At 40.8% G+C, this 17,936-nt stretch overlaps 1 protein-coding gene across 1 annotated transcript in view; it reads right to left on the reverse strand.

Moving 5' to 3' along the window:
* LOC122660173 (serine/threonine-protein kinase TOR) overlaps window positions 1-17,936 on the reverse strand; it is a 111,888-nt gene that overhangs the window by 11,924 nt on the left and 82,028 nt on the right. The window contains exons 43-44 of the mRNA XM_043855365.1: window positions 852-965; window positions 557-760 (exon numbers count right to left, since the gene is read on the reverse strand). Of these exons, the coding sequence (XP_043711300.1) occupies window positions 557-760; window positions 852-965 (318 nt within the window). The remainder of the gene's footprint in view (window positions 1-556; window positions 761-851; window positions 966-17,936) is intronic.

The following is a 17,936-nucleotide window of genomic DNA, read 5'->3' on the forward strand; positions in this document are numbered from 1 at the left end:
ATGATTGTCTTTTCAATACATAATTGTAACAGGTACAATAAAGAAACCAGAGAACTGAGAGAGATGGGAGAGAGGGGACTGATTAGTTATGTTGGATCGAACTTCTCAGTGCCTCCCCCCCCCCCTCCCCCACACAGGCCTTTATTTATATAGAATTAGAATACAAGCAAAGATTCCTATCCCTACTAGGAATCACAAAAATAGAAATAGAAACATAATTACAATAGGAAACCAAACTAGGACTAGACTAACTAGGACTGACTGACTCTAATTACAACTATAAAAGGATACACCTAGGAGTTAGGCATCCCGATTAGAATATGAACCGATATTAGCCCTAACCCTAGAGCTTGACATACTTTGAGAATAATAAATGACAGTCACACACAGTGACATGACTATAGCTGGCACATGGGATGATTTATGACATATACACCAAGTCCTTTGTGCATCTTACTGCTATTCACATACATTGGAGGCTTCGGCACCATTCCCCTAATTTGTTGCATGAATGAGCCATGGAAAAACTACGGGCTATAATAAATAATAGAATTACCTGAATGAAGGCAGTTTCCTTTAGTGTGGTATCCCCCCTGCTAGCCCCTTCCTCGAGCATTTCATGCAATGGCTCCAACACCTTGAGCATTGCCTCAATGTTATGTTCACCAAAATACAACCTGCTAGCTTCTTCTAATGCCTCATGCCACATTTCATGCCACAATATTGCAACCCTGATCAACTCCTTTGACACAAGTTGTGCCTGTATGAAAGATTATTAATCATGTCTGATTATAAGATTAAAAAAAAAAAAATGCAGCCTAAGCAATCAACCTGAGATATTTAATTTTCACCTGATCTACAAGTGTGCCACTATGCTGCCTAACTTTATCAACCACTTCTTGAGCTGCAAACTTACGCAACTTGCTTATTGATTTGCATGCCACAAGAAGAGGGTACATAAGAGCCTGAAAAAAAATCAGTTTTTGTGAATATAAAATTTAAAAGGAAATACAGTTTAAGCAAGTTTAGGAACCAAAAAAAAAACAATGATTTAACATCAAATTTGGGGAATCCAACGCATGTTGAGGTCAGTTGCGAGTACTGCCATAAGCTAGGTCCAGCTGTGGTCAATGTCTACTGCAAATGTGGGCTCATAGTGACACTGACAGCTTCAAATTGTATGTGTTGCATCATTGGACATGAAAACAGCAGGGTACCATGGATGGTTGGGTTTGAAAGACAAAGTTGATTTCCTTGATGTTTGATCATTTAAGATCATCAAAATAAGTCAGAAGACAGAGAATAAGCATTTTTAAGGCCTCCTAGTGCCAGGCACAAGCTGAGGCATCAACCTGACTAACATGAATCACATTATATACGCAGTAAATATTAGAACAATAACAGAGAATGACTAGGCAAACATTTCTAGAGATAAGCATGTTTAGAGGGTCTCTTTTGACAAGCAGATAATTTCTGCCTGCAGGCCGGCTGTGGCTGATCAAATTGTTGGCTAGGTAAAGAGTATCATTTGACTCTCAAAATCCCCAATTTTGTGGCCCATCTCAACCGTATGGCTCAGCAACTAGTGATTTTTATCTGCTTGAATTTTCAGCTATCAGATAAGCGCTTATGTAGTAATTCTAAGCTTGGATAGACAAAAGACAACGTGGAGTGGCTATCTAACAAATTCTGAAGCCAAAATCAATTCTATGGCGCACCATATATTGAACCCCTTCCTTAACCTTGCAAATCTTGACCAAAATTGATTGTTGATCGTGCTATATGGTGTAGCACTTTCGGGCCAAAACTTACTGTTAATGGGTATGTATTTGTCCAGGTTCTATTTATCTTTCATGTGCTAAGGTGAACCTGAGTCATCTCCACCTAGCATTCCTTATCTGTATTCTCATTTCTATCTCTAAGTAAAGTGAGCCTCTGTCATCTAGTGACAAGCCGAATATTCTTATATTCAACTTGGTATCAAAGCCCCAAAACCCTTAAAAATCTTTTTTGGTTTTCTTTCGTCATCGCTGCTAGTAGAGCTCTACCACCGATTTTGAGGCTCCGGCCACTCCGCGTCAAACATGGTTGACTGAACATGCGCCAAGCCGCCAACGCATGTCGTACCACGTCTGACCACCGTTGACAACCACTGACTGGTGCCCTTGCACCATCACCATTACCGCCTACCACCACAAGGTCCCACCAATCGGCGCCTGGCCTTTCAGGATGGCTTCGCCACCAAGTCCTAGCCTCTCCACCAGTGCTAAGGGCTCCTACCCCCTTGTCCTGACCATCCCAGGGCCCTAACCCTCCTTCCGCCGCAAGCCGAGGGTACGGTCCCTGTCGTGATCTCCAGGGGCCATCGCCCCCTTCTACCACAAGTCCAGCGGCTCCTACCCCCCTCTCACGACCTTCAAGGGCCATCGCCCCTCTTTGGTCCCCCCTGTCGTAACATCCAGGGGCCTCTGCCCCCTGCCACGACCTCTGCCACGACCTCCTAGGGCCTTTGCCCCTTTGTCGTGATCCACCAAGCCTCTCCTAGGCCCCTGCCGCTGGTCTCTCATCACTGCCTGGCCCCTTCCAGGCCCTCTACTGCTATGACTCAGCCCCATTTACCTTGCTACCCATCACGTTCGTCTCCATATGACTTCTAGTCTATCTCACGGATGATACGGTATCCCTCCACACTGCTACTCCTTATTTTATAAATTTGTTTCAGTACCCAATCAACTTTTTTGTTGTGATTCCGACTACATGGCGGAGGACAGTGATGTTAATGACTCCACAGGCGAACTTGGGGGTAGTGAGGTGAGTCGTATTGGGACTTATCGCCATAACCTCTCTTAAACCAGGTCCAACCAAGTTGAATGTGTCTAATTAACTTGCATGACCACCAACATGCCTCTTAACTATCTGTGGAAATCATCTTTCTGGGTATTTGACAGGAGACACCCCCATGTCATCTAGTGGTACTGCCAAGACTGCCTGGCTTGCTAATGATGCCTTGGTATAGTCTTTCTTCTTGAATTCCATGGAACCTCAAATTAGTGTCACCTATGTTCTGTTGAACTCTGCACAAGAACTATGGGATGTTGTCCATCAAACATATGCTCAGACCAGTAACTATGCTCAAATTTATGAGCTTCGTCGTCAGATTCAGGAACCCACACAGAAAGATATGTCCCTTACCTCTTATTATGCTTGCTCTGAACGCACTCTAGCAACAACTGGACTTTTATCATCCGGTCCCTATGGCATGTTGCGCTAATACTGCTACCTTTCAGAAGGAATGTGAGATGGACCTCTTATTCCCCAAGTTTTAATAAAAATGATGTTTGGTATTCTGTTATTCACTATGATGTTTGGGGGCCCTCTAGTATTGTCTCTAGACATGGCTATAAGTGGTTTATTTCCTTTATTGATAACTATACACGGCTCAACTGGGTGTATCTGCTTCGTACTAAATCGAAAGCCTTTGCTTGTTTTAAATATTTTCACACCATGATTCGGACTCACTTCAATGGCTAAGTCTGAGTCCTTCATAGCGATAATAGTACTGAATATGTGGACGAACATTTTCAACACTATATTGATGACCTAGACATTATTTTTCAAACTTCCTGTGTTCAAACTCCAGAACAAAATGGTATTCCCGAACAGAAAAACCGTTACCTTGATGTTACCCATTCTCTCCTCTTTACCACGAATGTTCTGAAGTTCTGTTGGGCTGATGTCCTCACTGGAGCTTTTCTCATAAACCGGGTTCCATTCAGTGTCCTGAGCTTTAAAACCCCTGTCAATCTTCTCCTTGACACTTCTATGACCTCCTCTATCCCACCTTGGGTCTTTGGGTATGTCTGTTTTGCACACAACTCTTCCCCTACCTCATCCAAGCTTGATCCCAGGGCCTTCAAGTGCATATTCCTTGGGTACTATGGCTCTCAAAAAGGCTAGGACTTGTGGAGGGGCATTTGAATGACATGAGTCGCTTAGTTTCCCAGTGTCTTTGACATGGGGAGGCCTTCCTTGATGCACCAATATTTCACCGAAGATTATTCCGTCCATAGAAGAAGAACTCGCGAGATCTCGATGATTTTCTCGCTTTTTGAGAACCTTGAGACGAGATAGCAGGCGATACGAAAAAGTGCAATATCTCAGGAGAATCTCAGTCGAGTCTAGATCTCAACCCGAGATTTCAACCCTTTTTCTCTTTAGAAATTCCAGAGGCTCTCATTTCTTCCCCTGTAAGAAGCTACTGCCTCATTTTGCACCTGGATTTCAACGTACAACCTGCCGGAGAGTGGATTCAGCTACAAAATTGAAGGATTTGCATCATATTTGTGTTTCATCATCTCAAATTTGAAGAATTTTTGAAAAGTAAACAATTTTTCCCCAAATCTATTTTTTTTTCAAAAAAATTTGTTCAAACCTTGGTAGATTCATGTCAATTTAAGGTATGATACATAACTTTGGACGATCTATCACTTGATGGAGTCAAAAAAATTTGTTTTATTATATTTAAAAAAAAGTGAAAAAATAGGATCAATAGTGATTGTTTGGAAGTGATTTTCATGTAAATTGGACAGCTTTGGATGCTCTATGGCCTCATGGAGTCATTTTGTTTATTTCACCCATTAAAAAAATTATTTTATTTTTCAGAATTAATATAAATATTATTAAAATTTGAAATTTATATATGGGAAGCAGTTTTCTGTACGGGAGTGTGGCCTACACCAGCACTCCCATGTGTCTCTCTCTCTCCTCCTTAAAACAAGGGGGCAGAGGTGTCTATTCACACGGGGAGGAGAGAGATAGACTCATGGGAGTGCTGGCGTAGGCTACACTCCCGGACAGATAACTTTTTCCCTATATATATAGATATATATATATATATATATATATATATATATATAATATTAAGGGAAAATGCCTATTTTTGTTGAAAAATTATGAACATATGAACAAAATGTCTACATTCAAATGGTGTAAAATACATCATTACATTATAATGTTTTATACTTTAAGGTATAAATATTTTTAATAGAAATTCTAAATTTTATTTTTAATTAAGAAATAAATACTAGGGTTAGGGGATAAATATGATATAGCTATTTGATTGTTTTAGTAGCTTGGCATTATGTTTAATAGTTATGAATTCAGTACTATAAGTCTTTAATAGTTACTAATACAAGCTTTTTTATGTAACAGTGTAACAAGTAAGACATTTGATACACAATGGGGGACCGTAGTGATATAGCATGGCAACATGGAACCCCGATGTCGGAAGATAAAAAGAAATCCAAATGTAAATATTGTGGGAAGTTGCTAAATTCTGGAAGAACCACTAGATTAAAGCAACATTTGGTTGGTGGCTATAAGGATGTTCTCAAATGCACCAATGAGAAGAGGAAGAGAAAAGAAAGCCTTTAGGGCGAGACAACAAAGAGAGTTTGATGAGGCAGTGCTACAGAGGCCTGGTGTAGAGATCATTGGAGATGATACTGGATATAGGCTACCTCCTGGTGAGTTCCAATCAGAGACTAAGTGGAGAATCTACCAGCAGACTTTGGCAAAGTAGACAATGTTTTCATTTTGATAATATCATAACATATGAGCGGGCAAGAGGAGCTGGTGGATCTGGCTCAACTGCACCAGTGCAACAAGATGAGAGGAGGAAAAGCACTGGCACAAGACAGAATCCCCATATCCCACCGCCCCCAACCCGACCACGAGTACATTCCCCAAATCCCATTCTTGAGCAGGACCCATCTATTTTCAGGCAACAAGATGCCTACCAGCCAACCATCCCGCAAGTGTATGGTAGTAAACAAGATGAAGCACGGGATGCCTTCAACGAGTTCATATTCTATAATAGCATTCTACCTCATGTAGCACAAGGAACATACTATCATGCATTCCTTAACACAGCAGGGAGGTCTGGCGCAGGAGGAAAGGACCCACACCATATGAGTTAATGAATGTATATTTACCTAAGGAGGAGTAGGAAGATTACATTGATGGTCTGAAGCCAAGGTGGGAGATGTATGAGGTTACCATTATGGTTGATAGTTGGACTGGACTTACTAGACAGTTCATTATCAATTTCATGGTGAGTTGTAATGGAAAGACAATATTCTTGAAGTCTTTGGATGCATCTAAGGAAATAAAGGATGCATCATATTTGTATAGGGAACTGAAGCTAGTGGTGGATGAGGTAAAACCAAAGAACGTTATCCAAATTGTGACGGATGAAGGTTCTAACTTTAAAAAGGCTGGGGAGAAGTTGATGAACAAGAAGAGTAGGAGGATCCACCTGTTTTGGACTCTATGTGCAGCACATTCCATTGATTTGATGTTGAAGGACATGGGGAAGAAAACCTTAGTGGCAAGTGTTGTCAAGAGGGTAAGACAAGTGACCACATTTGTATACAACCATGGTTATGCATTAGCCATGTTGAGGGAAAGATACAATGGTGATTTAGTAAGGCTTGGTGTCACTCGATTTGCCACCTATTACATTGCATTGAAGAGCTTTCAGGCGAAGGCGGTAGGTCTAAGCTCTATGTTTGCAAGTGAACAGTGGTCTGGTTGGCATGAGTTGAATTCAGAAGGGAGGGTAGCACAAGAGACCATTGCAAGTGACTCATTCTGATGTGACTTGAATAAAGTTGTTACCATATTAGAGCCAGTGGTGGCAGTACTACAGATGGTTCATACAAAGAAGAAGCCTACCTTGCCCCACATTTATGCTGCCCTTCAGAAGATGAAGGAAATGGTCAGAGTTGCGATACCCTGGAGTGCAAGGGCATACACTAACAGCATTGATGATCGATGGGAGAAGCACTTGAGTCATCCATTGCATAAAGCTAGTGAGTTCAACACTTCAACATACTTTACACTTTACATGAGTTTTTACATTTACATACTCAAAAGCATTAAGTCACTAACAAGTTATATTTGTGATTTCCACTTTACCAGTATACTATCTGAATCCAAAGTATCAGTCCTTGCATGATCTTGGGCTAAATACATAATTGATAAAGGAAGTTCAAAATGTTATTGAGAAGTTGGAGCCCAATGCATCGTCAAAGGCTGAGTGCAATGATGAGGTGAGAATATGGGACTTGGTAGTAAGTAAAGGAATGTAATTAGTTATTTTTAATGTATCATGTACTAATTACTAAATAGAAAATATTTTTATTTTTCAAATGAAAACAGATCCAATACTTCAGAGAGGCCACAGTAACTTTTAGTCGAAAAGCTGCAGTGGAGGGTAGACAAAAGTCAGACCCTAGTAGGTGGCATTACATTTATGAATTTTAATTTTATCCCTTTAAAATATACATATTCCTAATATTCTATATTTGTAATGCAGCCGAATGGTGGGTGCTTTATGGTGTACAAGTTCACCTAACATGAGGAAGATAGCAGTGAGAGTACTCGCACAGACTTTTTCATCCTCCGGATGCTAGCGCAATTGGAGTACATTCTCACTGATCCACACGAAGAGGAGGAACAAATTGGGGCACGAACGACTAGAGTAGCTGGTGTATGTGCATTACAATATGAGACCAAGGATGAGACACATATGTGAAGGAATGGACACCAATGATAGAGAACCCATTGAGCTAGCAAACATTTTCCAGGAAGACGATGATGATGATGAGGATCTCCTATTCCAGTGGGTGAAGGATCGTGGTGCACTAGATATGGATCAGCCTGGGGGTAAGGCCCGACCCCGCCATTGTGACCGCAACCGATATAGATGTTGAGGAATATATGTCAGAAGAGGGGCGTGTGCATTTAGAGTAACCGAGACCTTTGAGGTTGCAGCAGGAAGTGTTGATGATGATGATGGTGATGGTGATGGTGATGGTGATGGTGGTGGTGGTGGTGGTGGCATGCAGAGTGGTGGTTATTATGATGATCGTCATGAGGGGATGCACGAGCAGTACCAGTATGAGCTGGGGATGCAGGCGGGGCATGTACGTTACACAGGCGAGTCTCAGTTTACACATGCCACACAGGATCAAGACCATGGTGTTCCCACTATGTATAAGAGACAGAAGAGTCGCAAACAATCACAAGCTCAGGATGATGACATGAGTATGAAGACAATGCTTGCAAGTTTTGGAAGCATGAGTATAGATACTACTAGTGAGCATCAACGTGGCATTCATCTCTGCCTCATTATGACTATGATTATGGCTAGGAGAGACCAGGTTCCGAATATAGTAGCTATGGTCAGTTTGGGCAAGCAGCATTTGAGTTTGACAATCAAAGCACTGGGTCAGGTTTTGAGAACATATTCCCAGTCCCAAACCAGCTACACCTATACATGCTTCAGTATGACAGTAGCAGAGGATCTCACGCCTCATGGCAACCGGCTCTTTTATACCCTAAGATAGGGCACTAGGAATATGTTGATGACAACACTTATACGACTTGTATGGCAAACTATGTGGAACACTACAGCGGCATTATGACATGGCAAGAATATGTGGACTGACTCGTTTTGAATGAGTGATTCGGTCACATTTTATGGGATGATAGATGTAATATGTTAAACCGATTGATGATTTGATGTATTGTACACTTTAACATTTGTAATGTTTATTTAAGTTGTTTTATATTAATTGTATGATTTGATTGCTTTTAATTACTAAATTATGTGTAGAATAGGATCTATTAGTACGTCGTCACCTACCAACCTAAGGTCTGAAGTGAAACTCCTATTTGGACTTGGTTTTTGCAAAATCTAATAGTATCATTGTGTTTAAATGGCCTAAAATAGGCTGAGTACCTTCAACCCCAAAATAGGTCTAAAACCCATCCAAACCAGCCATTGAGTTGGAAAAAAAAAATTTACCCCATCTCGTCGTGATCTCGGCAAGATCGAGATCTCGACCCAACTCGCTATTTTGGCTGGTCGAAACCTGTATTCGAGACGAGTTCTTCTATGATTCCGTCAGTGGGGGCAGATAAACTAGTACAGTTTTCTCTTTTGATGTTCCCAATTTGTAAATTGATGCTATCACCCTCCCTCCCACCGTCTCTTTGTTACCATGGATGCACGGTTTAAAGTATCAGTGTCGTGTATCGTATCAGTGGAGTGATTTTAAAAGACGTATCGTATCGGAGATACGTATCGTACGCTACAGACACGCATGGAAATGTCAAGATAAACATGGAAATACACTTTTGGAGCAAAAAATAATATAAATAAGCAATATATAACGCGTATCATACATAAACACTAAAATGGAGAATAAGGTATAACCAGATAAGTGCATTAAATTGAATTTGAGATATAAGGTGTTGATACAGCCAAAGTGCAGTTTGTTTTCTTGATTTTAATCGTTTTCAGCAAGGGATCAAAGCCCATTTGAAAAAAGGAGGTTACAAAATTGAAGTTCTTCGGTGAAAGCTTGTCCGTCCAGGCGTTGTTGGTGCTTTCTTGTTTCTGAAATCACAATTCTGAAGTCACATGTGCCTTTTAATGAGTGTATCGCAATGTATTGACAATATCACACTGTATCGCTGATACGATACGGATCGATACGATACGGATCGATACGATATGTACCGATAATTTAAATTATTTTTTTTGAACCCCTTAAATCAGTCGATACCGTATTGGCCGATACGATGCGATACCAATCGATACACTTTATTTTTAAAAAAAAGAGATGTATTGCCCTGTAGCGTATCGCACGCTTGTGATACTGATACGTATCGGCTGATACGATATGATACGGGCCGATACTTAAAACCATGCATGAATGTTACCTTCAATGAGACTGAATGAGGGTGTCAATTGGGACGGTTCCCGGTACTTGGGACGGGTCTATACCGGTACCGGTACAAAAGGTGCCAATCCCAATACCGTCCCATTTAGTCAATGGGGCCAAACCTAGGTCCCAGTCCAGACTATTAACAGGATGGGATGGTACCGGTTCCTAAACGGTTCTAGGCCCGATAAAAAAGGGAGAAGAAGTTTAATGGTTCCGAGATGGCTCCATTATTTGAAAGCAACTTAGAATATGAAACTAAGATAAATTTCATGGATTTACTTGTTCAATGTCCTCCCTAAGATCATATGTAATCTTCTCAAAATGATGTCTAAGAATTCATGACTAAGAAATAAACAAACCCATACATGGTATTAGTGCCATCACAAACCAAGTTTATAGAAATAGAACTAAAGGTCCATGACCCAAAACTTCTATAAGAGAAATACCACTAAAATACATCAAACTACAGCCATAAAACTTCACACAATAACATGAAATATACCCTTTGAAAGGGTACTCATAGTTCCGGTACCTCTCCGGTATTTCGGTACTGGTACCATCGGGAATCCCGTCCCAGAACCGTCCCACCCCATTTATTATTGGGTACCAAAATCAGAACCCAATACCGTCCCATTTATTAATGGGACAGTCCGGTACCGGGTTTTAGCGGGACGGTTCCCAGTTCTGGTCCCAAATTGACACCCTTAACTGAACCTTACTATTAGTCACTTCTTGAGGGGGAGCGTCTCAATATACTGCCAGAGGTGCCTTCGGGACCCATAATTGACAATGTACGCATTGAGGAGGAGAGACATGTTCCTCAAGTCAACAACAATGCTACAGGTGACACTCAGCCAAAGGATCCCATCACGTATTCTAGGCGGAAAAAGAAAAATCAGCCTATGCTCGACCTACCATGTTCAACGGCACCTCCTGATCTAGATCCAACATCCTCACCTCAGCCAGAGCTACCTCCTTCGCCTCAGCCAGGTAATTCTTCTCCACCATTTGACCTTGATGTTCTCATTGCTATTTGGAAAGAGGTAAGAGACCCAATACCCATCTCTAATTTGCTTTTACGAGTCCTTGTCTCTCTCGTATCAGGCGTTTGTTTCCTCCATATCTTCTGTTTCTACCCCACAGGGATGGAAAAATGCTATGGCTGATCCCAAGTGGAAGACTGCTACGCTAGACGAAATGCAAGCTCTTAAGAAAAATGGAACTTGGGAATTGGTTCCACGCCCTCAAGGGAAAAGATAGCGGGATGTAAGCATGGAACTAAATCTCGTGATATATAGGCGAAATTTTGCCATATTTCGGTAATTTAGACAAGGCCGAGACGAAATGCACATACAAAATGAAAAAGTTCAAAATTTCGGTCGAAATTTCGGATATATCGGCATATTTCGGTCGAAAACTGATATATCGGCGAAATATTACAAAAACGCAGATTTGTCACTTAAAGGTCACGTGACCTCTAAAATATATACCATATTTCGTAAATCGACCAAGACCTCTAAAACTCTCATTTCTTCTTCTTCTTTCCTCATTTCTTCTCTTCTCCTTGGTTTTCTTCCACTCTCCAAGCATTGTTCTTCATAGTTTTAGACGCATTATCGCCGGAAACACGTCGGAGCCTCATCCAAGCACATCCTCCAAGCATTTTTTATTATTAAAGGTAATTCTTTTTTCTCTAAACCTATTTTTTTTGAAAATAGTATGTTCAATGCATGTTGGATGATGATGAAATATTTATATGTCAGACACCGGAGGCCGATCTACAGCCTCACGGTGTCGAAATTTTTTTTCCATATGTATTTTTTTTTTTAATTTTCTGGTTTTAAAAATTGATTTTCCTTCAACTAAAATAGAAAAAAATTAAGGGTAATATAACTTAGATGGGAATGAATTAAATATATGTTAGACACCAATGACCGATCTACGGCTTCACGGTGTCGAACTTATTTTTCTGCCCATAAATAATTATTTTAATTTTCAAAAATTAAGAAAAATCTTTAAAAAATAAAAAAATAAATAAGGAAAATTTTGAGTTTTAGGTTTGAAAAATAATGACAAAATATGAAAGTAATTTCTACATGTTTTGAAATGCATTAGACATATATTATGTTTAATAATTTTCGGTTTTGTTGTGTTAGGTCAATATTTATATTAAAATTATATATTAAAAATTGTTTTTAATTATGCGAAAAATATAAGGGTTAGGGGAAAAATATTAAATAGCTATACAAGTGTTTTAGTATTCTAAAAGTGTCAATTGACGTGCTTCTACATTAAGTTTTTAATTATTTGTTTTACTTACATTGCAGTAAACAAGTATTACTAGGGTGGATCATAAAAGCATGGTACAAAATTTCACGATACATCGCTAATATATCGCGAAATTTCGGTAGGGCCGAGACGAGATGGGCTTCCGAAATGAAAAAAGTTCAAATTTCGGCGAAATTTTGGTATATTTCGTAGAAATACTGTGTATTAAGCAGTATATTTTGGTAAATTTCGGTATATTTCGGTAAATTTCGTAGAAATACTTTGTGTATTGAGTATTGAACTATTGACTATTATGAAGTTTATGAGTTATGACTTATGCGCTTATGACTTTATGTGTTTAAACTTTAAACTAAAGGCTACATTTGACTTTATTTTTGTTTCATTACTTTGTTAAAATTTCTTATTATGTCTTTTAGTACTTAAACAATATGTATTTAACTATTTTATATAACAGGGTCCGACCGTATACAGTCAATCAAGGGTGCAAACCCAAAGCACCACTTTGAGTTCATTTTTTTTGCAATATGAAGGTTTAAATGTGTTTATTTAGCTTAAATAAGGGTGTCCATGAAGTATCAGGCCTAGATATGGCCAAATACCCACCAAGATGGACTACCGAAATATTGCAGAAAAAATGCAATATTTCAGAGAAATTTCGCCAAATTTCGGATATCTCGGGCCTCCCGAGATACCGATATATCGCGAGATATAGTACTATGTGTGAAAGATAACGTGTGAAGGGCAAGCAAAAGGTGGGGGGAAAGTAGTCAATAGAGAGGGCAGAGGGAGCAAAGAGAACAGAGTGAACAAGAGAGACCAGCCAGCCAATATAGGAGTGACATTGCATGGTTACATGGCACTCCTATTGATGGGGATAAGAGAAAATCCCAATGTAACTATTGTCACATGCAGTTTTTGGGAGGTGGGTCCAGTAGACTTAAACAACATCTGACTGGAGGATCTAAAGATGTTCTAGGCTGTCATATGGTCCCTACTCAAGTAGCTAGAGAAATTGGTGACAGTTTGAGGGGAAAGAAGAAGAGGAAGGCTGACAAGTAGAGGATAAGAGAACAACTTGAAGATACAGTGAGGAGTTCAATGGGAGGAGGAAGACAATACCATGATGATGATGATGACTCCTCTGATGATGATGATGAGGACATTGCAGTACCTAATGATATACAAACAGCAGAGGAGGCTAGGGATTTTCGACGGACTGTTTCAAAGAGTAGAGTTAGTTTTCAAGATGATCAGCAGAGACAGAGAATAGGGGGTAGTGGAGGAGCTGGCACATCTGGAGGTTCTAGATCTTTCAATCCTTTAAAAAGATCACAAAGTGTGAGGGCAGCCCCAACACCTCTATCAGTACCAGTACCACCATCAGCATCAGATCCTAAACTGCATAGGAAGAAAGGAAACAATCAACCAAGAATCAAAGGAGCATGGAAGGGGATGAAGGGGTTGGTTAAAGAATCAATAGCTAAGTGGATGTTATACCATACCATCCCAGCAAACACTGCACAAGGCCCCCATTATGATACCATGATAGATACAATTGCAAAAGCTAGCCCAGGATTCAAGGGCCCAACCCCATATGAGGTAATGAATGTTTATCTACCTCAACAAAAGTCTGAGATTGATGAATACATTAGGGAGATGAGGAGTATGTGGGAGACATATGGAGTGACTATAATAGCAGATGGATGGACTGGGCCTACAAGAAAGTCCATCATCAATTTTATGGTTTATTGTAATGGGAGGACAGTTTTCCTCAAATCTGTGGATGCATCCAAAGAGATAAAGGATGCAAAATACATTTACAAATTGTTAATGGAAGTAGTTGAAAAAGATGTGGGAATTGAGAACGTTGTCCAGATTGTAACGGATAACGGAAGCAACTTCAAGCTGGCCGGTGAGAAGATGATGAACAACAGTGAGTACCGGCTCTTCTGGACTCCTTGTGCAGCTCATTGCATTGATTTAATGCTAAAGGATATGGGAAAGTTAAAGTTGGTGAAGACTGTGGTTGAAAGAGCAAGACAAGTCACCAACTTTGTATACAACCACTCCTATGCACTCAATCTAGTGAGGGAAAAATGTGGAGGTGACTTGGTTAGGCCTGGCATCCCAAGATTTGCCACCAACTACATTGCCCTAAAAAGCATTAGGACAAAGAAGACCAGGTTGAGAAGTATGTTTGCTTCTGAGGAGTGGTTTGGATGGAAGGGTTCCACTACTGCAAGTGGGAAGGAAGCACAAGCAACCATGTCATCTGAAGACTTCTGGACAAAACTAAGCAAAGTGGTGAAAGTTTTGGAGCCAGTAGTTAAAGTTATACATATTGCTGACTCCGCTCTCAAGGGCCCAACCATGCTAGTCCTATATGCTGCAATGGCCTTGATGAAAGATAGTATCTACAGTGTGGCTCCTCGCAGTAGCAAGCACTTCTTGGAAATCATCAATGCTCGCTGGGAGAATCAACTTATGCATCCACTGCATAAGGCTGGTGAGTAAATTTGTTTTATGTAACTAATTCATAGTATTACTATTTACTAATTACCTATGCATTTGACAATATCTCATTTGTATATGTCAAATTACAGCATACTACTTGAACCCCAAGTATCAATATAATAATAGGCTTGGGTTGGAAACTCAACTTATTGATGCTGTGAAACAAGTAGTGAAAAAGTTGGAGCTAGATGGTGCACTACAAGCTATTTGCAAGAATGAGGTGAGTCTTAGAATTCATTTGGAAACTCAACTTATTGATGCTGTGAAACAAGTAGTGAAGAAGTACTTACTAATTTTCCACATGGGTGTAGATCAAGATATTTAGGGACGCATTAGGAAGTTTTGGAACTAATGCTGCAATACAAGGCAGAGCACGTGGTGATGCTGGTAATTCTTTTAAGTTTTAAATTACATATGTATTGAAATTTGAAAGTTGGAACTTGAAAGTTGAAACAACATTTGACACGTCTTTTTTTGTTGTAAACTTGTAATGCAGCTGAATGGTGGGTGTTGTATGGGGAATCGGCTGAGAATTTAAGAAGAATAGCAATCAAAGTCCTTGCCCAAACATGTTTCGCCTCTGGCTGTGAAAGGAACTGGAGTACCTTTGCATTCATCCACTCCAAGAGGCGCAACAGATTGGGGTCTGAACGTCTATCTGACATGGTGTATGTGTACTACAACTTGAGGCTGAAACTGCAACACATACGCATGGGACATGAGGGACAAAGGGGCACCATTGACCTCGCCGACATCTTTCAAGTTGACTCAGACGATGAGGACCCTATTGTGGATTGGGTGAGGGATTGAGGTGAGCCAGTGTTGGATCAGGAGGGAGGTAGGCCCAACCCCGTGATAGCTTCCGAGATTGGTGCTGATGTGGATGATTATATAGCTGACGAGGGTCAGATACATGCACGGGAAGCCTCACCCATACCATTCCAGCCCACTGGTGGCAATGTTGCTGATGATGATGACTGGTCTAGGTCCTCAGATGATGATGGTGGTGGTGATGGTATTGGTGGTAGTGGCGGTGGTGGTGGTGGTGGTGGTGGTGAAGATTTTCATGGAATGCGAGAGCGTTATGTGGTAGGCGAGGATACGGCGCTTGTAGAGCCAGTCTGATTCACTGGAGAGACAATTTGATCATGCCACACAAGATACGGACCACAGAGCACGTGACCCCGTACCCCCACCCGCAAGACACCCCCTACAACCATACAGCAGGAAGCGTAGGGGTCGACAAACACAGTTACAAGCTGATTATATGGACATTGATGACTTATCTAGCTCTGTTGGCGGTTTGAGTCTGGGTGATAGGGAGGGAGGACCGACTGGGCACAGGCGTGCCCCATCTTTTGACGCCCATACCACTCCATTGTCATCGGATTATAGTGCATCACAACCTCACAGTGGATATGGATATGGATCATATGGGCAGTTGAGTGGGGTAGGAGACTATGACTACCAGTCCCAGTCCCAGGGACATACTGGATCATCTTTTGTAGATGACATATTTACATACCCTAGCTACCAACCTCACCAGCCATACATGCAACCAGTGCCAACGCCGCTTCCGCTGGCGCCGACATCATATCATACTGGATCATCTTCTTCACAGATTGGATCGATTGGTAACCCTAGCCCATATCCTAAGATAGGTTACCTACAGTATGTTGATGACTCCATTTACATGACACTTGTGGATGACTACACTCGTTTCTTCTCCAAAACTATACTGTGGTCCACATATGTCCTTCAGACAGAGAACAATAGGCGTCGACTCCAGCGGGCCATGAGTGGGGTTGATCCAGGAAGGCATAGCAACTATTATTAGCACTTGTAAGTTGTAAGTTGTAAGTTGTGATTTCACTGATTTGTGAACTTGTGAGTTGTGAGTTTGTGACTTTGACACTTTGTGTATTGCCTTTAAGCATTTGAGCTATTGAGTATTGAGTTATTGACTATTATGGAGTTTATGAGAATATGATTTATGAATTATGTCTTATGAGTCTTAATTAGTTTGTTTAAATTTCTTTTATGTCTTTAACTGCCTAATCAATGTGTATTTAACTATTTATACATTAGGGTCGGCGACCGTATACTGTTAATCAAGGGTGCAAGCCCAAAACACCACTTTGAGTTCATTTTTTTGCAATTTTATGGTTTAAATGTGTTTATTTAGCTTAAATAAGGGTGTCCATGAAGTATCAGGCTTAGATATGGGCAAATACCCACCGAGATGGACCTCCGAAATATTGTAGAAAAAATGCAATATTTCGGCACAATTTCGGATATTTCGGGTATCTCGGTAGGCCCGAGATACCAATATATCGCGAGATATAGTACCTTGGATGTAAGTGGGTGTACACTGTTAAGCATAAGGCTGATGGAACCATCGAACGACACAAAGCAAGGTTGGTTGCTAAAGGCTTCACACAAATGAATGGCATTGACTACCAGGATACATTCGCTCCTATTGCAAAAATGAATTCAGTTCGTGCCTTACTATCACAAGCTGCCAATCTGGGTTGGAACCTCCAACAACTGGATGTAGAGAATGCATTATGGAAGAGGAAGTCTATATGGATATACCTCCTGGGTTCAAAACCTCCTCCACAACAGGAAAGGTATGGCGACTGAAGAGATCTCTCTACGGCCTCAAACAATCCCCACGAGCATAGTTTGGACGTGATGAGGATGAGATCGCCAAGATCAAGACCCAATTGGCACAAGAGTTTGAGATTAAAGATTTGGGACCTCTCCAACATTTCATAGGAATTGAGGTTGCCCGCTCCAACAAGGGCATCTTTATTTCTCAGAGGAAATATGTCCTAGATCTCCTCAGTGAAACTGGAATGTAGGGATGCAAGCCAGAAAAGTCTCCTATTGAAGTCAAACATCATCTTAGCAACAAAGGTGGTGACTCAGTGAACAAGGAGAGCTATCAACGATTAGTTGGCAGGTTGATATACCTTCCCACACTCGGCCACATATAGCCTATGCAGTTGGAATTTTCAGCAGATTCTTACATGACCCTCATACTACACATCTCGAGGCAGTTTACAGAATCTTGAGATACTTGAAATCAGCCCCTTGAAAAAGTCTCTTATTCTCCAACAACAACAATCTTCAGTTGGAAGCTTTTATAGATGCTAACTGGGCTGGATCTGTTGATGATCGACGCTCTACTTCAGATTACTATACTTTCCATGAATGGAACCTAGTTACCTGGAGAAGCAAGAAACAGTCTGTTGTGTCCAGATCTAGTGTAGAGGCCGAGTACCCGAGCAATGGCACAGGGAGTCTACGAACTAGTATGGCTCAAAGTGTTAC

This window comes from Telopea speciosissima, chromosome 4, assembly GCF_018873765.1.
Source record: "Telopea speciosissima isolate NSW1024214 ecotype Mountain lineage chromosome 4, Tspe_v1, whole genome shotgun sequence".
Lineage (NCBI taxonomy): Eukaryota > Viridiplantae > Streptophyta > Magnoliopsida > Proteales > Proteaceae > Telopea > Telopea speciosissima.